This window comes from Poecilia formosa, unplaced genomic scaffold, assembly GCF_000485575.1.
Source record: "Poecilia formosa unplaced genomic scaffold, Poecilia_formosa-5.1.2 Scaffold82, whole genome shotgun sequence".
Taxonomy (NCBI): domain Eukaryota; kingdom Metazoa; phylum Chordata; class Actinopteri; order Cyprinodontiformes; family Poeciliidae; genus Poecilia; species Poecilia formosa.
This window is the reverse complement of record NW_006800021.1, coordinates 1,350,039-1,372,480: the sequence shown is the minus strand read 5'-3', so window position 1 is coordinate 1,372,480 and position 22,442 is coordinate 1,350,039. Positions and strand designations below refer to the sequence as shown.

The 22,442-nt window shown below is 38.9% G+C and overlaps 1 protein-coding gene across 2 annotated transcripts in view; it reads right to left on the bottom strand.

Moving 5' to 3' along the window:
* Positions 1–437: 437 nt before the first annotated feature.
* The window catches only part of galnt9 (polypeptide N-acetylgalactosaminyltransferase 9), a 77,375-nt gene continuing 55,370 nt past the window's right edge, over positions 438–22,442 (bottom strand). For both annotated transcript variants that reach the window (XM_007557042.2, XM_016673823.1), the window contains 2 exons: positions 9,387–9,584; positions 438–597 (listed from right to left, as the gene is read on the bottom strand). In XM_007557042.2, coding sequence (XP_007557104.1) covers positions 453–597; positions 9,387–9,584 — 343 coding nt within the window. In that variant the 3' untranslated portion in view covers positions 438–452. The remainder of the gene's footprint in view (positions 598–9,386; positions 9,585–22,442) is intronic.

Below are 22,442 nucleotides of genomic sequence, written 5' to 3'. Positions count from 1 at the left end.
ATGTATTGGCAGGTTTCCAAGTGTGCCACAGTCTTGCCATTTTCAGATGACGGACTGAACAGTTCTGTGTTTGGATTAGGTTATAATCTATGTTTGGATTATAACCTAATCTTGCTGTTAACTTTTCCACAACTTTGCCGTCACAGAGCAGTAGTTGGATGAGATGAATGTACACAAATCCATATTCATATGTTCTGCTGCCAGCTGGTAGCATGGACTGATTTCATTTAGCAATTTTAGAATAAAAAGTGTTGCCTTCAAATTCACACCACATGCTTCAAATTTGTGTTTAAAACCACAGATAGTTCTCCTTCACAGTTATGTAATACTTTATTTTGGAATCATATGGTTGCCCAATGAAATATTTTTTTGGTTGTAATATGACAAAGTGTGACAACGGCCAACAGGAATAAATACTCTTGTTCTGTGTTTGGAACAAGAGTATTCAGTTTTCAGTGTGGTATAACACAGCCCCTCACCCGCATGCCCAGCTCGATGTTCTCTCCTCCGTACACCTCCATGCCAGGATCCAGCAGACCGATCTCTCCAAAGTATTCCCGGTCGACCACAAAGGAGCAGCCAATCATAGCCGGAGTCCTGAATAACCAGAGAAAGACAGATTACAAAAAACAAAAAAACATTTAAAGACACTTTTTAAACTCTTTCTTCCAAAATTCCTCCTCAGGTTCTTCCACGGTAGCCAACCAATGTGCCTCTAATGTAGAAGTAAGAAGAGAATCTACTTATGGTCCTGCTTCCTAAAAAGGCTCAGAGTCTCTATCTGCACTCAGAGGATGAGTTTTACTATCACATTTCAAAACAAAGCATCTCTTAGACAGAAGTTATTTTTTGGGAGACGGAGGCACGGGGGCAACAAAAGGACCCTCCATATCTATTTTTCACTTTATTGCGTGCTGCACTGCAGTCTGCTTCAGAATTCTGTTCAGCTTCCACCTCAGCACAGACAGAAGCTTTAGAGATTAGGGAACATATGACTAAAACTGATAAATTAAAGTTTTACATCAGGCAGGTATAAAAAGAAAAATTCATATGGAAATGGTTTCTCATTTATGTGGCGTTCTCAAGTAGTAATGCTGATCTATCTTGATAAATTTGATCTAAGTCAACATACTTCTTTAAAGCTGCCTCAAGTTTTCAGTACTGGGCTTCAGTTGTTCTTTTTTTCTTTTTAATTGGATTTGGCAAAGTCAATTTTCTCCGTAAATGTTGATCTTGTAAGAACTATAGTCGGATTTGTTTGAATTTGGACGGAACAAGTCAGATACTTCGCAGGAGCACAAGTTCTGCTTGTACAAAGAAATGTTATATGTAACTTTTGTCAGTCTTCTTGACATGAAGGACATCAGCTAAACTGATAAACTGAAATGACTATTGACCCAACCCAGAAACGAGAGACGTCTTGATCCACGATGCATAAAATGTCCTCATATCATTCTTTTCGCTTGGCAAATTAAGGACAAAGCTACAGATGAGCTAAATGACATTCTAACTGGGATGAAACAGTGAATGGTTTCAATGATTACCTTGGCTGTAGTGTAGGAGCCATTTAGCTTTTCCGGTATTTATCGCCACTAGGGGGCATATTTCATTTTGTGTCTGGAGGGCCATAGGGTTATTTAAGGTCAAGTGTGATTCTGTTTGGGTGTTGCTAGCGGGAGGAGGTAAACGGTTTTCTACTGTGCTTGGTTTGGATTTTATGTGGTTCTAAATGGAAATGGCAAAACAATAGATATTGCAAAGAAAATAACTGGCTTTATGATTATGAGTCAAGTTGAATATTGGCATAGCAAATTTTGATTGAGTGCCTGCCAGAAACAACAGCAACCACTGGCCTAAAATACAGGATTTTAGCCGCTATAAGTAGCTTAGGATAAAAATGGTTTCTATTGAAACGATAAATGCAATCATATGCGTTTTCTCAGACGAGTTGCAGCCGATACAAAGAGATAGTCGCATATGGATAAAAGCTCTGGGTGCATTGTGTGTTCAGGCTGCAGACTGTCATTCATCCCTGACAGATATTATTTAATATAGAAGGCATTCATTGAGGCTGAAGTTAAACTGCGATGCATATTTTTCTCTGTTACATATGCATTAGGGTGCCAGGCTCATTAAGGGGGGAAACAACATGATTCTGATTAACAAACACCAGCTGCACCCTCTTAACTAAAAGGACTCAGACAAGAGCCGCATCATATAGAGACTGAGCGCAACTAATAAGAAATATTTTGAAACAAACAAGAGAGAGCGTGTTTCTACCTGGGCGAGGCAGAAAAACCGCTGACCCACCTGCCGCTGGCAACCGGAGGAGCAAAAACCATCGAGCGACTCAGAAAAGCTTATCGAAGCTTTTACCGCAAAGACTTTATGAGCACCAAGAGTTCTGAGAAGCACTCTTCAGACGCAGCAGCCCTCAAAGATACTTCACCGACAAAGTAATCGGGACACTTGGCAACGGGACTAAAGGCAAGTTAGATCACTAAAAGCAGGTAGCTTTGTCCTTATTTACATATGAGTAAGGCCAATGGATTGTTAGCACAGGAGGCACAGAAGTGGAGTTTTTTAGAATAGAGCCATTTGTTTTCATTTTCTTTACCTGATATATTTGCATTCTCACTGAGGTAAAATCTCTCGCGTTCTATTAGAAGTTGTGTATTGTGTATATGACTGGGAATGTTTCTAGGCTGCAAAATGTTACATCAATAATCGATTTATATTGATGTCATGTAGTCTCCAAAATTGTAGTTGACTTGATGGTCAAGTGGCCTGTTGCAATACTGATAAAACACAATGTGTTATTTTCCACTTTGAAGCCACAGAGTTTCTCAGAGTAAACAGTTAAACCCAAATTTTTCATGCCCTCAGTAGATCAGGATGTAAAAGTATTTATTCAACCAAGACGTTTGTACAGGTAAGAATGAGGCTGGCATCTATGGAAAGAAAGTAAAATTATAGAAAAGGAAAGTAAATTCTTGTTTGGTTACAATCAATTAAAAATGGCATGTAAAAAAATGTACAATATTCCCAATAATCAGTAGAAAGTTGGATTGGCATGACTGGCTTTTTTTCTTCTTTTTTTTGCCAGTTTCCACTTATGTTTTCTGCATTAATGTTTGCCAATGTGCTCAAAAGTCTTTGAGGTTGGAAGGTCTCCTTGCAATCGCCTTAATCTTTAGCTCACGCCAGAGTTCACCCAGCCAAGTGTGAACTCTGGCTGGGTTTCTCAAAAAACAGCAACCCAGCTAGTCAGCTGAAACATGTTGGTAAAATTAAAAGCTTAATTTAAGCCTAAGTCTGCCTGAGGCATGAATAATTTGCAGTATGAATAATTTGGCGTTTGATGACTAATATGGAGCTTAGCTGTGCATGGAAATGATCTTAAGGAAGTAAGCAACATTTTATGCATATAGAAACTTCAAAGGCGTATATCACAAAGCACTGCAGAGAAAAGAACTCAAAACGTTAGCCAGTCAAAAGAAATGGTGAAAAGGTGAGATTTTAGTTGCTTCTTATAAAGCTCAAAGTCCAAAAAACATCAAATTAAAAAGCAGAAATTTCTGCAAAAGTCCTGGAGCAACTGCTGACAAGGCGCTATCAACTTTTGTCTTTGTACACTGTAGTTAAAAGTTTTTATTTCTGAAATAAATCTACTGTGTGTAGAAATGGATTGCCCGTACTTTAAATCTGCAGAAAGAAAGAAAGAAAGAAAGAAAGAAAGAAAGAAAGAAAGAAAAAAAAACATGGTTCCAAATCCAAACTCTAAATTTATGTTTAATAAGCAAATTTATCTTTTAACGCAATGCAAATCTGCATTGGCTAAATCAGCAACACCATTAACTCATATCATTTGTTTAGATGCCAAGCAATTCAGTAAATAAAGAATTTTTGATTTGCAACTCAGTGGAAGTAAAATGTATTATGTTTTTTTTCCCCATAAACAAAACAACTGAAACATTTTAATGCAGTTTAAGACTTAAAAGCTCAAATTAGAGAAACAAATCTATCGATTGATCTAATGCAATAATCTGTCATTTATCTGGTTATATAATATTGTTTTTTGTTTTGGTAGATTTGAGCTGGAACGCCTAAGGAATAAAACAAAATAAACTCGTCTTGGTCAGAAGTCCTGTTCAGGCGGAAATCTGGGAGGTTTATTTATGATGACATTTGTCACCGGCTGTGCTGAACAACACTGGCCTTTAAACACAGGTCAAGTGTTTGCCTGACAAATCCATTTTGGGGAACATTTTCACTGCTGTCAGGATGAAAAAGTAAAGGGGCGGGACAAGTCATAAAAGAGTTCAACCACAAAAAAATAAAAACTGTGAAGAAAACAACAAAACGATTGAAACAAACTCCTTTCTCCCCTTTTGCCATTTTTTTTTTTTACAATTTCAATGAAACAGCTTCAGCTCAGACAGAATTAAAGAATACTGCGTTATACATGCCCCACTTTGCTGAAAAAAACAAAAACAAAAAAACAATGAGATGTTTTTACTACTTAAGGCATTTTCTACATCGCAGAGCTCTGAAGGATGGCAGGGTATGAAACAGTCTTATTTCCCTCTCAGCTCGATGTTTAGTGCTTCCCTCCTGCCAAGTCTTCCCAGTGTTTCAGTCAGAGCCTTTATACTGGGAGCATTAACACTGTGGAGAGACCAGATATGATCTCAATTCATGTATCCAACATAATTCCTGAACTGAGTTAACCATGCATGTTATTACATAGATAAAGACACTCCATAGTGAACATTTCAGCCTTAGCCAGAGGGACGTGGCGGTACTTTTAAGAGCTTCTTGGGGCTGCATTGTGATTTATTGACTCTGTACTAAGAGAGTGCACCGGTTCGTACAGCGAAGAGAGCCAAAGTGAAAGAGGCTTTTAAGCTCAGACTTCAGATAAAACACAGTGTAAGCCATCTCTTTGAGTTTTATTTTGAACATCCTGGATTAAAAAAAAAAAAAAGACAACTCAGAAAGTTGAGTTGTATATCAAAAGCTCCTTTACGAAACTATTGTTGATATGGTTTAAATGGCTTTGAATCGTGGTATTTATGGTAAGTGTCTTGTGTCAAATTAATCTTCCGCGCTCAAATCAGAACACTTCAGACACTGAGGCGCAAAAGTAATGTTAAAATTGAGAGAGCGGTGGCTTACTTCTCCCCCTCTTCCATGCGATTATATAACTTGATCTAAAAGAGCAAACCTTTTTTCTTTCTTTTTTTTTTGTCAAAAACTGACACTGTGTATAATTGTTTATGCCTGCTAACTTACACAGGCACACTTATGGTTCCTGACATAATGAAAATAAAGTCTTGCTTACATTTTAAGCGAGCAACCAGGAGCCTTTTAAGTATCTCGTTTGCGCAGATAAAACGAAAGACACTCAGCCCTATTGGTCTCGGCCTCTCTCGTCCTTTCGACAGGCCACCTGCCGCGCCGCTCCACACCCCACAAACTTTGCGTGAAATCGTCTGGGCAGAGCTTTCCCTGGCAGCGTCAGCGCCATCTCTGCGTGCGTAAGGACAGATTCGGCACCTTAGCGCCGTAATCCGCGGCTCTGACTCTTCTCCAAACGGACGCCGCCGCGGAGACGTCCTCGGAGCGGCGGAGCGGTCGGCACCGAAGGCGCGATGTACATATCGGCGATTTTAAGCAGTGTAAAGTAGTTCCTATCAAAGTTCCATGCTGTTCTCATTCTGTTTGATGTGCAAGGTGATCAAAAGCGCAATATTAAGGTAATTCCCCCTTACTAGAGCCAATTAACTGAAGCCAATTATGTGAATAATTAGAGCCATCTGTTCCTCCTAAAAATAAAAAAAGAAAAAAAAAGAAAACAGAGGCTAAACTCCATACATCTGAAGTGGCTTCAACAATCACCTCTTAATTTGCTCGTTCTGAGCTGAGATGTTACAGCAGCAATCTGGAAGCAGAGATAAATTAGCTAAAAGAAAAGAAATAAGGAGTCACTCTGACAAAAAGAAAAAAAGAGTTAGTTGCTATGCTATGCTTGAGGGTAGTAACTTGAATGAAAGTTCTTGTACAAAAAAAGTGGCTCTCTTGCTGGTGTTGAGGTGTTTTACTGATTCACCGTCACATGGTTTGGTTATTTTTGGAGTGCAGATGGTGAGCCTGCAGGGGTCAACCCATCCCATGCCCTAATACTTGCTCATACTGCTTGCAGTATAGCAAGTAATACAGAATGGGACAGAGCAACATGAATCATCGAGAAGTGAGATGCATCATTCATAATTCTGTAGCCAGATTCTGAACTCTTTGATCTGCTGATACCGCTTCTTTTTTTTTTTTTTTTCGCACAGCCAGGCCAGTGTGCAGTCCCATTGCAATGATGTCCATTTATTGCAATAGGTTGGAAAATGGCGAATACAGCTAAAGCAAATTTGATAAACCATACCCATGTCAAACTGTGAATGTAATATAAGCTAAAACATCACTTGTGATATTGTCCTTGTTATTCATTTATTTATTTTCACATATTTTCAGCAACACGGGGATCTTGCAGATCGTCTCTATAACTTCCCTTCCGTCGTCCTTGAATGGAACTTATTATATATAAAAAAAAAAATTCTTTAAGATGATTTCAAAATATTCAACAAATGTCTCAAATTTAAAAATGGTGACAAAAAAATCATTGATTTATCATCAGATGTGCTGAATTGTTCAATCATGTAATAGTTCATGGTTAAAACAGAGCAGCCTTATCAGGCCCACATCATGGATGATGTCACAAGGTGTGTGAAGGGCGATTTTCCGTAACAGATCAAGAATTTCCACTCAAAAGGATCAAACAAAGCAACATTGTTGTAATGTCTTCCACCTTCCTGTTATGTGCTGAAGCCCGGCTCTCTGTTTGGTGACGTAAATGAACAGCTAACATATTGCTTTACAAAATGGTATCGGTTCAAGAAACTTCTTACAGTTTCTGCGATACCTCTGACATTTTTTTAACAACTTGTGCAGAAAATGGATAAATCTTTTACCTGCAGGAACAACTTCCACACCTAACAATGAAACAAAGCAGCTGACGTCTGGTTTGATTTTAGCTGTAGTTTTAAGCTGAATGACATCTTGAAGTAAAAATGTGCAGGGAATGCTGACCTTAGCTGACATCAGGTTCATGTTATGAATAATGTAATATCTTAAGTCAAAATGATCCACTATGTATGTATTCTGTCCATTTGCATCATGCTCAAGTAAGTGGCACACTGAAAAGCTTTGTGCATCTTTCCCAAAATGATTTTGGACTCTATCATTTTGGCCGTACAAGAACATAAACACACTTTTCTTTTCCACTTGGGAAATTGTTATTCTACTTAAGTTGAGTATTTCCTATTTGCCCCCTCTAGAAAATACACTCGGTTGCCATCTCTACAATATTTCCGTTCTGTCGTCTCCATTTTAGCGAGCCGTCAGTAATCACAGCAGTTGCAGATGAAAGCCTTTGTCCGTCTCTGTCACGTCTCTGAAATGGTTTCAATCTCCTGTCCTTTCAGAAAGTGACAGCTTTGCACATTCTCGCATCCGTTTGCAAATTTTTTTGTGTGTGTGTGATTCAATCCATCCAAACAACCATAAAAAGAGAGGCCTGTTAGAGTGACCTCTGAGGATGACAGAGCTTCTGTCACTGATGGACACAGACCCTGAGAAAACTAGCGGCATAGCGATTTCCAATAGAGATCCACACAGCCGACACACTTCAGCCGCCCCCCGAGGCGATCCGTCTGCTGGTAGCCGATTGTCAACAGGGAAATGGAACCAACTCCGTGGCATCTGAAACTCCTCTTGAGCCGCTTGTGCACCACATGCCAAGCGGCTGACACGCAGTGATGTCTTGTTTTTTTACGAAGCTTTGAAGAGACGCACGACACTTTGCTCCACGCACCGAGCTGTCATCAGCGTCTGAGAAGAGGAAGCGTGTATGGACAAACTGTGGTCAGTCAGTAGCTTGAAGTTTTCTTCTTGTTTTTCTTGCTCAAAATGAAAAAGTCAATGTTTTGTTTATTTGTAATAATGAAATAACCTCAGAGGATAATCATTGGAATGTATGTTATTGTAATTTAGATGCTAGTACTGGAAACCTTACTTGATATTCCAGTAACAGATCAAACAGCACGAAACCTTTGACCTCCTCAGTTCTTTTTTTTGTTGTTGTTTTAAAGTTGTGGCTCCTGCAAATTAGACTTCTTTGTGCGTTGTCCATTTATACCATATTTATAGCTTGCTCTCTCAAAAAATGGTCTGTTTTTGCTTTTGCCATAAACTCAAATAAATGCTTCAGATCATACAAATCGGCTTTTCTAATGAAGGTAATCTGAGTAAATGCATAAATTATGACTGTTAATAGAGAAGGGAAAAGCTATCCAAACAAACCTCGCTCTATGAAAAAAAGAAATTGCTTCCTGAGCCTAACAACCAGTAATTGGACATTCCTGCCCACAATGCGTAGAACTATTGTTCTGGGTTTGTGACCTTTCCCAGACTGACAGAAACCAGTGACTTTGATTCTCACCTGTTTGTGAATTTCTTATGTTATACTGCCAGACAGCTCAGGTTATCTTTGCCATTTATTACATTTTGTTTGATAATGAAACCAAATGTAAGGTTGAGGATAATTTTTTACAGTACTGCATACTTGTTTATTTTTTTAACAAAAAGGAACATAATTTATTCTGTATTATGCAAATGACTAAACAACACAGTCACATTCAGATGCTGTAAGTGGCTCATCATCTCATATTACTTCTTCCTCACATTACCCTGTCAGGTCATAGTGGTAATTTTAACAAATATGTAAACACATTATTTTTCAATAAAAGTTTCATACTGCTTGGTAGTCCTTAGGGTGTCTCAAAGAAACATCACTTCACGTAAGAACTGTTTGATGTAACTTTTCTTCTTTTTTTTTGTAAAGTTTTGAATCTATAACTTTTTAAAACCTTAGAGTACCTTGATGGTGATAACTAGTCACTGCAGTCCTTCTTCTGCTCACACAGTGAAGTTTGTACTTTCTATACTGTGCTTCTTATGGACCAAAATATTCTATGCTTCCCTGTCCTCCGGCTGGGGGTTGAAGGTCACGTGTTGGTGGGGGGTGATGGAACTCACAATTACACTAATGACACCTCATCAAAAATGGCCTCCTGATCCTGCATCAGAATGAAGGCGTTCGTCATATTAATTAGACAGCTTACTACGGGACGGCTTTATTTGTGTGCAGCACACTGAACCACGGATCCCCACAGTTTGATGGCTCTATACATGAATAAGTCATATCCCAAAGCTATCCATATTTCATCAAACATCCTCATCTATAATGGAGGCCGTTCTCTGGCTCGTGCCCTCACCTGATGGGGGCCGTCTCATCGCCCTTGTCCAGCCACTCTTGCGGCGGGATGATGTACATGCACCATAAACCCCAGTTGTAGCCGTGGGCGGCGTTGGCATACTGCTGCACCTCGAAGGTGTTGTACTTGATGTTGTCGATGGCAGGGAGAATAATGCGTGTGTGATCCTCCTTCATCCGGGTCAGAATGGGTTCAGCCCTTTGGAAAGGAAGGAGATGACACCATGTTAAGAGTTGACCTGTTTTTAATGACTCATGCAGAAGCTTCATAGCGGTTCGCTGCTCGGGAAGTTGCAGTGTGGTGCTCACTTTAGTTCTGCTGTGTAGAGGTTTGGGCTGTTGCTATGACTACAGACCTTGTAGACAGTCAAGACTGACACGTTGAGTAAAGTCAGGGAAGGTTTTACATGTTTTAAAACAAAGGCGAATAATGAGTACATCTAGATGAATGGATATATTTGTGTTAGTCAAGGTTTAGTCACACTGCCTACCACTGTTATAGCAACGCCTGGTTAAGTCGGGTAGAAAATTGTAAATGAAAGCATTACGGCATTTTTTTTTAACCATTCAGTTCAATTTAAAAAATACTTTATTTATACTTTATTATTCCCTAAAGGAAATAACCAGTTGCTGTAACTTACATTACTCCCATTTCTTCTACGAATTATTTTAGAGCACAAGTGTCAAAGTCGAGTTTGACTGGATGTCTCTTTAGGTGGCCCTCTAGACTCTAAAGGGACACATACATAAAACAATCAAGATAACACTTTATAAGGCACCATTGAGGACCTTCATAATCTTGATATGGCTCAAAATGAAAATTATTTTGACACACCTACAAGAAGGAAGTCATGCAGTGATCAACGTTCCAGTGTTTCTGAAGATGCCTCTGACTGAAGATACTATGGTGTAAGACAGTTTGATGAAGATGACGCTTAGTGTTTCCTGCAATGTTGATATCCAGAGGATGACTCTCCAGGACAAGGCTGACAGAATCAAATAGTTGCTCCTGAAATCTAAGATCACCTCCTTTGTTTTGCTCACATTAAAGAGCATAAGTCCACCAGCTCTCTGTCCTCGGCTTTTTGTCCCTCTCTTCTGCACCGGATGATTGCAGAGTTGTCAAAGTATTTCTGTGAAAATGCTGCAGGAAGTCTGAGGTGTAACTAGTGAAAATGAGTCCTGAGAATCTAATCCCCTGTGGTGCTCCTGTGTTTGCTGGCCACCTGGTGAGAAACGCGACTCTTCAGTCTCACAAACTGTGATTTGTTTGTGAGACTGCGGGATGTTGAGTCCAACCTTGCTTTTGTCCCCCATTGAACAAATGGAAAGGCTGGCTTTTTGTAACATTTTCAGTGAGAGATGCGACTGTGATAAGCAGTTACTTTTCAGGGGTTTGTTTTTTATTTCTGTTACACATCTTAGCCAGGGGTGCCAATAAATGTGAAGAGCACTTCAGACATCACTGATGAACTTTTGATTATTTCTATTTTTAATATCCTTATCTGATCCCAGGTATCAGCACGTTGTAATGCCAAGCGCCGCCCTGAACCTTTACACACGAGTTGTGTGGCCTGACTAGTAAATGGAAGAAAATGTAAGTTTTGTACAGCCAGAAACATAATTAATTTATAAGGGAAAAATCTTAACATCCTAAGATTAATGCTTATTTGTGTTGGGACAAAATACCTGTTGTCGAGAAAAAGAGACAACAAGAGAAAGGTAACAGTTTGTTATTTTACTCCTCCTCGAAGCTTGCAAGTTTTGAATTATAGATATACGAGTGAATTTAATAATTTAGTCAAGTAATAAATTGCAATCTTGTAGAATCCAATGTCCGTTTTGTCATGGGGTGTGGTTAGTGGTGGTGAGAATGAACACGGAGACCCAGATGATGGCGATGATGATGAAGATGATTTAATAGGGGAGCTCAAACACAGTCCAACACAGGCGGCACGGCAGAGAGTTAGCGCACAGCTAATACTGGTAGCAACTGAAAAACTGAGGACTGAAAGAGAGAGCTAACCAACACAGGACTTTACAGTACGACTGTGATGGCAGGCGGACAAACGACAAATGACATTCGACGAGGATCCGACAAGAGACAAAGACAACAATAGGTGGACTAAAATACACAGAATAAGAAAACATATTGTATAGACTAACTAATAAAAACAAATGGTTTATTTGTCAAACATTCCTTTAGATTTACATTTTTTATGAGTTTTTCCTCAAAATAACAAAAATTGGATCACAAAACCCCTCTCAGGGTATGTAATCATGACTGGGCAGTAACTCGATTTATTGAATTCTAAAGAAATTTACCAAGTCAAAGAAAATGTGCCCACAGTTCAAATGTTAATGGGCCCTCAGCACCGTTGGCTCTCTCAGAAAGTTTGCATAGATGGCCATTTATTAAAGAAGAAAGAAACAGTATTTCCTCTGTGGAAATGCTAACTCTACTCTTTTCTCCAAAAGGTTCATTTTACCAGCTCATCTCAGTGAAGCCAGGCCTTGAAATGCAGTGACAGATGGACGGACCTTCCAGCCATCTGCTAAGTTCCTAAGTTTCAAACCGTTTCCAGCTACACACCCAATCGAACCATTCTGCCACCAGTCAACTTCCTTATAAATGTAAAATCTAACACCTGTAAGCCTCTAACCTGCATCTATGAAGTTTATTGTTTAAAGAAGAAAAAACTATTTTGAAAGTTGAGAGAGCAAAACACACCAATTTGTACATTTGCTCTCTCATTTCGATATGCTTAAGAAAATGTTTTTTTTTTCTTTTTCAAAAAGCTCCTCTTCTTTTGAGCTTCTCTTTATTCAGTACATCATTAGCAATAGCAGCAGTCGGTTTGTTAACTGACCCTTCAGAGGCAATGCTGCAGCACTGTCAGAAATGTGATGCTTTTGAGAATTAATTATCTACATTTGATGTCTGCGTCTCTTGGTTTCTCATCAGCACCGCAAGCTGTGCAGTAACCTCCTTCAGCTATTTAAAACTACTTCTTAGGCCAAGAATTCATTAAGCTACACAAGTGCTTCTTGCACAAACTTGTTAAAGCTAACGCTGAGAAACGATCTAGAAACAAACTCCTCTTGCGTGGAATATAAACACACAATCAAAAGAAATGGACCCAGTCTGACTTTGCTTAATTTTTTATATATATATGTATTTTTCTTCTTCCTAAGTGATAACACTTAATGTCTAAGAAAGCTTTATACACCCAACAACCTTGGTGCCACTTTTTCTTCCCCCTCAACTCCGGCAAACAAGGCTGTTTTCCTGCAAACTCAAAGAGATGTTTGGTTTGTAAAAGTTTTTTTCAGGTTGCTTTGTCAACTGCTTCGCCTGCCCTGCCCGGCAGGAGAAAGCTTTCATAAAACGGTCAGTTAGCTGTCTTTTTATTGTTTCTTCCTTTTCCCTTTAAGTGACCTGCCTGTCAAGGTTTTCGTTTGTGCTCAGCTTTCTCACTCAAAGAACACCACAATGCACTATACTCTTATCTGTCCTACTCGTAAGAAAAAATATGGTTTTCCTTATGCGTAAGGAAAATCTGATGAGTGAGATTATGTGTTGGAAATACAAATGCACAAATGGAAATACATTATTCCCTTAGATTGATAAAGTTTTCAGTAAATTAGTGCAGAGTTATGAAGATGTTGCAACGACTGCCTAATGCCCCTCTTGTGCTCTGCATCTTGTTTTAATGCCAATGAAACATTAGACAGCATTATATTAATATTTCACACTGAAACAGGCACAATTTGACCACTCAATAAATCAGGTTGCCACAGATTTTTTAAAGACATCTTGAAAACATCTGCTGCATATTTATTAACAGTGCTAATAAATATGCAGCAAAAGCAACACACTCAGTCCTGATGGAGTAGAACAGTGTGAACTTCACACCCTTGACATCAGTGCATTCAATATGCAAATCCGGAGAACATCAAAAGCAAAAACACACTTCAATAACGTGAAAGGACTCGATGTTCTGCCAAATGGCATTTATATCTTCACATTAAGATCTACGTGACATGTTTCATCGGCACAGCAGAGCCCCGCCTATTCACGGTTCAGTATTTTAGGATTCACCCATTTGTGGATTTTAGTGGAAGATTTGCCTATTCGCAGATTGTTTTGTTGAGCATGCCTAAAATATTTGCAGGAAAATGCAGCTTGGTAGCTGAAATGCAAAATGCTAGTTGACACACTTTTGGCTGGCATTTGCAAAGCAGCCAGTCCAAGAGTGACATTTATTTTCCTTTGCATTGATTGGCTGTGACCCCGAGAGCGAATATATCAAAGACTGTAAATCTGCTGCTACAGTTGGCTAAAACGATTTCTAAAGTATTCGCAGATTTTTTGCTCTTCATGGGCGACTGTGGTGCCAAATCCCTGTGAATCGGGTCGACTGTGTACAGGAATCGGTGCAACAGCAGCTTAAAGTTGGGCATTACTCCTACACCACTGCCATGTATGAACAAGGTTATTAACCATGGTAAGCAGTGGACCAAAACTACAGTGAGGCATGTGAAAAGGACATTTACCCCTAAAAATAAAACATTAATAAAAGTTATGTCATCTAATAATTGCTAATTTATTATTTTTATCATTTACAAGTTCCTGATCTCTAATGTAACGTTACCACACCAGAAGGAACGGTGTACCACTGGTCCTAAGCGTGATGTTTTCCTAGAGCTGTTTGTCCCTGATCTGCTCTCTAGTGGCAGAATGAGACTGAATGAAGAACCTTTTGATGGGAGCAATGAAGTCTCTCAACACTTCATCTACAACCAGCCTCCCAATCAAGCTAAGTGAGGCTCATCAGCAAAAACCTGGTGGTCGGTTCTTCACCCAGTTTTCCTTTTCTTTTTTGCCAATGGGATCTGCTCACTGTGGTGTAATAAAGCTTTAACGTGATGCGAATTGGGTCTAATTCTGAAGCATTTCTTTGTTTTAACTCTGAATGGTTAAGACTTACAAGGGACTTGTAAAGTGATAAATCTACTGCTGCTTCCTTTCTTACCGGTTCTATAAACTGTATTTAACGATAGAACGTTTTTCCGCAACAAAAACGCAGCATTTTGCAGTTCAGTCAGTGTCAGACTGCAAATACCTCAGTTAATTACCATAAACACAAAATATATATACTTTAAGGGATTTACATCCTCACATTTACTACTTCAACATAATAAGAGCAAGGGTTCAATTTACTGCTAAATATGTTCTTCTTTGTAAATTCTTTGCCTTGTAAAGTGTTGTATAATGTACACCCATCAACTTGTGAGCAGCTAATGGGCTTCCTGTAGTGGGATGCACGTCAGATGCGACGCAGTGCATCTCGTCAATCAACACACACCGCTTGGTGCCTTTTAACACACATTAGAGGAATAGTGCTGAGGTGTGAAGCGGAAGGAACAAATACTGGAGTCAAGTCTTGGACAGTTTTATCAAAAGCGTCAACACTTCTGAACAAAACCTGTTTGAAAAGCCTCAGAGCTTTAGCCAGATGCAGCTGGTGTTGGTTGTTTTCTTCTTCTTCTTCTTTTTTTTTAGATAAAAATAGAAACAGACTATTTGATGCACATCTGATGCTAGCATTGTTCATTGCCCTTAAAATTTCATGGACAGATTAAACATGTAGGTGTTCTTTAAACAAGTTAAACTGACATATAATCTTGTTTCAGTACAAATTTCTTCTTTCAATTGATTCTCAAACTGTCCATCACGTTTAGTTCTTTATTCAAATTGGTGCAGAGTTATCTTTCTAAGGAAACCCAGCAGATTGTGCTGCGTCGTTGACTGCACAGCAATCCCTCTTACCGAACATGCAATATAGCAACAGCGGAGAGGAAAACTCCCTTTTAACAGGAAGAAGACAGAGCATACACACAAAAAGAAACAGAACAACTGATGTAGAAACTATTGTCTATGTTACAGAAAAGTAAAGAGTTAATAGCAGGAGAAGCAGAACATTAAGTTGTTGGCAGCATTTTCTCAGTCGATCCCCCCCCCCCCACATCTTCAAGAAGGTATCACAGCTAAACAGATTGCCAGGCTTTACAAGAGAAAACATAAACTACTGGGATAACAACAAGTTATACAACATGGAGAGTAGCAGAAGAAGAAAGTAGCAGAATGAATGAAAGTGGCCAGGTTAGAATTCATCAAGATTTATGGATAGATAAAGCTAAATATCATCGGCATAATGATGGAAATTTATCCCATGCTACATATAGATGGCTTAAGAGAACTGGGTCAAGAACTGAACCCTGTGGCACTCCACAAATAACCCCGGGGTGTGTAGAAGATTTATCAGTTACATGAACAAATCAGACTTTATCTGACTAATACAAGCTAAACCAACCTAGTGCTGCTCCCTCGACCCGATTCTAAGAGAATATTGTGGTGGAAAAAGCAGCACTGAGATCCAACAAAACCAGAACAGACACAAGACCAGGAAGATGAAATATACATCTGTAATTTATTAACTCATCTTGTTTGACAGACGGTTTCTTATGTAAAGGTTTAATTGCAGCTACCTTAAAAGCCTTTGGTACGTATCAGTTTACCAAGGATACATCAATCTGAAATGGAGTCAATAACCAAAGGGAACATTTTTCTGAATAATTTAGCTGGGATTGGGTCCAACGTGCCAGCTGAAGGTTTAGATGAAGCTAATATTTTCAATAAAACAGAAAGCTCTACTATATCACAGCAGTCCAAACATATCAGGTTCTACAGTTTATATTCAGTTCTTCCTCGCTTACAATGGATGCAGTAATCATGTTCGGGATGACATTTTTATTTTTCACATAATCAACTTTATTTATGAAGAATCCCATAAAGTCGTTACCGCCCAGAGCAACAGTAGACTATTTTTCCCGGTTAAATACGACTCTTCCAGACAGGGCCGTGCAGAGACCACTAAAGGGGCAGGTGCTCAAAAAAAAGGGGCACATCTAACCGCATTTTAGGACAGATTAACAAAGCCACAAAGCTTTCAGAGTTTAATAAACAATGATAAATAACAAAATTGTGAGATATACAATCAAAGCTAAGGAAAATCTCTATATGAAGCATGCAACTATGCATATGTAAGAAATTTTATTAGTAATTTATTTCTGCAGGTCTATTGTGTTATAAGAAAGTATTGCCATATTCAAACCCACAATTTAGCAAGATATGTAAATCAGAGCTGGACCACCAGACATATTTTGTCTTTAAAGAATTACACTATTAAAAATGTAAACAAGGGCAGAATGCAACCTTTTAGTGAACTGTAATTTATAAAAAAGAGCTGCCTGTTTGCTGCAGTGGAGATGAAGATGGTCCATTCAGGAAAGCAGAGCTGCATCAAACTTTAACGTGGAACTTCAGAAAAAAGACAAAAACAAAAGCAAAAATTGAATTGTTAATGCATGTCACCATGAGAAAAAGCCTACTGAGTTCTGCTTAAAAAACTTTTTTCTCACATGACGTCAGGGGCAGGGCCCAAAATCGCAACAAAATATTTCTGATGTGTGCAAATAAAAGTTTATGTTTGGCAAATAACTTTTTTAGTTCAGGAGACAAAAATGAGTTATTTAATTAAAAAAAGAGTTTTTTAAACAAAACATTTTGTTTTTAAAAAAGAAATCATTACAATTCCAAAAGTTTTGATTACAATTTTATTTTACTTGACTCAGGTTACATTTTTTTTTTCATTGAATAATTGGGGAAAAAAATAACTTCATACTCTGCGAACCAGACCCTAAACTTACTTAAAGTCTGGATTGAATTTTTCCCCTTCATTAATGACACACTTTTATTACATACATTATATCCATTATGGTAATTCAGGTGAGTTATTTTTAATTCTAAATGAATATTCTTGTTGGGTTTTTATTTAAGTGCTATTCTCCTTTAAGATACATTTACCTAATGCCAGAATAAATGAAATGTATGCAGCAAAGGAAATTAGAAGATCGGACATATAACCATTATGGAGATGATCGGTTTTGGACGGGTGATGTGCCCCTATTGCATAAGCGATACTGAAGAATGACTGCTATCATTAACGATACAAGGAAGAAGCATTTTATTTATCTTGCTTTGCTAGCAGAGTCGTTAGCTAGCAGCTAGCTAATAGCACAACAACAACAGCCTAATGTCTGTATGATAAAATACTGAATCGATAGATGAGAACAGTTTTTCCTCACCTGGCTGTCTCCTCCCGTTCTATAGTTCTTCAGAGAAAGGCAGACGCAGAGGCCTGTCAGTGTCTGTTGTATTTCATTACCTCTCTGCTTAAACCGCTGAAGCAGAAACGATACTTCAACGTTTTCCGTTATCTGACAAGTAGCAAGTCTACTCCACTTTATTCACCAAAAACGTTTTTTTTTTTTTTAATTAACCAAAAACTGATCTGTAATCTGGAATGTTCGCTACGTTCAGCTCCAGTTAGCCGCTTTATCTCACAGCTCGAGAGGCAACTGCGTCATGCGCCATGGGCAAAAGGTCAAAGGTAACAAGGTGGCGGGGGGGTTAAGAGGGGGTGGGGGGCTTATTATTTTGTACAAACAAAAAACAAATAATTTTAGTAGATGTTATTATGTGTCAGAAGAGGGCTTAGAAAATAATAATACCAAAAAAAAAAAAACAAATAAAAAAAAAGACCAAAAGGGCACTTGGGGGCAAGGAGCAAAAGGGGCAGGTGCTCAAGCACCCCCAGGTCCCCCCTCTGCACGTGCCTGCTTCCAGATCATCTCGGTATCCACAAGATGAGAGAAGCTCTGGGAATGAGGACACATCTGGTTTTGACAGACGAGCATGCGTCATCTGTCTTTCTATTTGCCATTTCATCTACATAACACTGAGAGGGTAATTCATCCCCACTGAACCCAATCACTCTCACTTCCATATTAAAGACTAGGATTTCCCCTCCCTCAAGTAATGACTCACACGAGACTAAATATTTGATGGCGGTCTTGACTGCTGCTCCCTTCACTGTGCCACGTTGAGTATGACGCAGCTCTTAAAATATTAAAATAAACAAATGAATAAAATTAAGTAGGTTGGTTGTTGCTAATCAAATGCGCTTGATTAACTTGTCAACCGACACAAGAGCCGGAGTGTTTTTGGTCTTGAGACAGTTGCAAACAATGGCCACAAGGACATTTTCACCCACTGGCTGGTATGTACTGCTGACAAAGCAGGATCAGATGTTAGTAAAAGTGGAACATAAAGAGCAGGGAGGATGAGCATCCATTCAGTGAGGTCATTTAAATCCAGCTGTCTCCAGCGAATGTAACTCTACCAGCTGTAAAATGGACACCCCAGAGCAAGTGCAAGTTTCTTTCATTGAAGCACTTAATAAAATTAGTAAAGTGACCGTAATTCTTGGGACAGTACTGGTTAGCAAATGTGGATTTTCATTTCGCGTGTTGCACAGAAATGTTTAATCGGTCAAGCATACCAACCTCAGTTTCAGAAAGTCCGTATTGTTGCACGATGGCTATTGGTAAATTGATTAAAAGAATCAGGTTTCTAGGTTTAAAAAATAAAGTTCATTTAACATATTTTAGAAGCAAATACATCTTGAAAAAGATATACTTGAGAAAGAATTAATCCACATTTCCACTGTTTGTTTTATTGACCCAAACACTAGAAAACAGAAAGCCACAAAGCTACCATACATGGGCTGCAGAATGTGATGCTTTGAGCCTCAGAGCAAAGAAAATAATTGAAAGGAGGAAACAGAATGCTTTTTAGACAAAGACTTGTGCTGAAGAAATGTGTTGGCGACACAAATTGGACAGAGTGAGCATTCATGCTCCCAAAAGGTGCTCTACGTAGGAAGAGGAGGTTAGCTTTGTGAACGTAAATAAGTGCAGACAAATTTTTTTTTCTCCACTCATCAATTACAGTTTCTACTCACATAACCTTTTGCCTGTGGATTGTAAAGTGGTTGGAATCCTCAACCAAAGGACGAGAGAGCAGAGGACACAACACGGTTCATGCCACGGCAACAACAGATACCACAAATGGAGTCATCAACCACACCCTCAAGAAGACCAAAGCCTTTATGCACGCAGAGACGAACATTGTTGATTTAAACGATCGAGTAAAAATGTGCATCCGCACGACAAGAACATGTTGCAGATATGCCAGACCAATCGGTGGTGCTGTAAAACTTCCACAGAATGACACAAAAACACAAACAACGCCATTTTTGTTATTGGTGAGAGTTTGATGTAAATAAAAATAAATGAATAAATAAGAAGACCCGGATCGCATGGTCACAAGAAAATATGAAACCAGAGTGTGAACATTTATCCACTCTGGAACCTGCTGCCAAAAATGATCGTTTCTTGTCTCCCAAGATGGCGAATCTGTGAGGATGCACAGCCCAAACGATAAAAAGCTTTCTGCCTCTGTGTGGGCAGGGCCTAAGGGTGTTGTTTAATAGCTTAACGTTTTAACATTTTAATGCTTTTTTGTGTTCTTTATGTTTAGCTTTATCAGTGCAAAATATCTTTGGATGTTTTCTGTTACTTCCCTTGTATCTTTTTAGCTACAGCAACAACTTATTGTTTCTCAGTCTCCACACTAAATAGATGAGACAGTGACTGATGGTAACACTTCTCTAAATGTATGCAAGCTTCCTACATAGAGCACCTTTTTAAAAAAAAAAAAAAACTTTAGCACAATCAGTGATGTGAAGTATTAGCTCGAAGTGACATTTGTTACCTAATCTACATGAAATTGAGATGCTCAGATGCTTCACTTCATTTCTGCTCCGTGTTGCACACCACTACATGGCTAAATGAAAGGACTGATGTGTTAAATCAACAAGAGCTATCCAAACCAGATCGAACACTGGAAGAATTGCAGGGTTTTACTTTAAGGTGGTCATACATCACTGGGGTGAATTACAAAAAGACTGGGAGCATCCCTGGTTACTTTTAAATTTCTGTGTAGGGTTCCGGTTTGTTAGATCTCTAAGCTGCTGCTTCTCAGAAAATACTTCTCCTGTTTCCTCCTCACTTGCAATAGACACCATGCTCACTTTCACCCCCTTATTTCACATTTAAGCTACCTCTGCTTTCACTTTGTGCGGCCATTGTGTTAAGCACTGATGCCAGGAGTTTGTCCATTTGTTTTTCTGTTCCACATATTTCTTGAAATCAGGTATGTAAAGGGTCTAAATTGACAAAGTACTGGACCTGTCGTTCATTATGTTGGAAAATATAAAAATGCTGTTGATGGCCGTTAAAGCAGACATTGACAATGTTTTACTTTTTTTCATTTTTAGAAGGTAACAAGGATGTAACGGAAAAAAATCAACCGAGTAAGCAAAATTAAATGTTTTATTGACTAATTAATTTAACACTTCACAGTGTAAATGTTATTACTTCCTCATCACAAACTCTAGGTGTGATTTCTCATTAATGTTTTTTCAGCGAAACATTTTAAATATATTCCATAATTACCACTAAATGTTAAATTACATTTTATATAGTATCATAAAAAAAAACTGTTATTTGTTTTCTCATGAAAAACGGCACCAAGGCTTCTCTGCTTTAGGCAACTACGAAATGCTAAAAATAAGTCCTATGAATTGTAATTTTCATTTTCTGAATGCATATGGTAATGCAAGTAATACGGGAAAGGCTCTTAACCATTTTAAATCTTTGCCTGTGCAACCAGCCACTGTAATTTCTGCTGCTAGTCTCACAGAGCGGCTTCGACATGCATATTTAGAGCACATAATAAAACCGGCCGGTCTTTTGCCTCCCATGAAAGAGGCTGAATTTCAAGAAGGTAAAGGGCCCTGCGCAGAATTTCAATTCATCACGGCGTCTGGCTTCACCTGGAGCACACAGCAGCTTCCAGAGGCAGAAAACTGGAGACGGGTCTGAAGAGAGCAATGTGAGATTCTGCATTCACTCCAAATGTATTTGCTCAGGATGTGGTGAGACACTGAACAGTTGTGGAAGCAGCATATATCTGAATTATTTTTTTTTCCTTTCTTTGGATTTGGAGGTCAGCTTAGCCTGAGATCTGAGGATCTCAGAATTGTTTAGACTGATTTTCCATTCACTTCAATCCAGCTGCTCCTGCACAAAGTATGATCGGAGCATAATTCACGCTTGATAAGAATAATAAAAGCTATGTGCCATGAATTTAAAGTATCTCTGCACCACTATGACTACAAGATTATCTAATGTCCCTAAGTAAAATCAAGGCCGATACTGATATTAATATCGGATCGGTCTCTAATAAAAAAAACAATAAATAAATAGTATTTGACATCATGTCGTGCCAAAATGCGGATAAATTTCCAAACTATGTGAATGTGTTTTTTTTTTTTTTTACAAAGCACTCTCCGTTAAAGCTGTGGGAAGTATGGCATACTCAATAAATACAAGAGGTTGATTTGATCCAGGTTTAGTTTTATGAACTTCAGTTTGTCTTGTTCTCAGATGCTCTTAATGCCTCATAAAGGCAGTGGCATGTTTGAAATCCAGCAAAGTGCGGCTGTCTGTAGCGTGGCACTTATTAAAATCTTCCTGCAACAGCAATATTATCTTCAGTGTTACAGTCGGCATGGAGCAGTCATAACTCCGGTTATCATGAATTGTTAATAACCACAGATTTGACTCCAGAAGCCAAATAAATATCAATTTCCCTGCGCTTCCGAACAGCCGCGGCGGTTGGCGCTATGGAAACACTTGGCCCTAATTACGGCGCCTTTACTTCCTCCTAATCTGCTTCTTTACAGCACGCTCCCATTTAGGGCGCGACATACAATCGCTGTCACAGGGCTGAATCATTATCAGGTGTTGGCAGGGACGGACCGGCGGTTGACGCAACACCTCAGTAACCTAAGCTACAGTTTGACATCCTTGTATTGTAGCAAAAGCAGAGCTGTGGTATTCAGACTCCGTCGCTGCTGCGGTGAGAGCCAGCGGCCTCTTAAATCCTCATAAGGCGGCGCGGTGTGAGGGAATGGAACGCTGCTTTCAAACGCACCGTATACGGCACGATGCAATTATGTTTGCC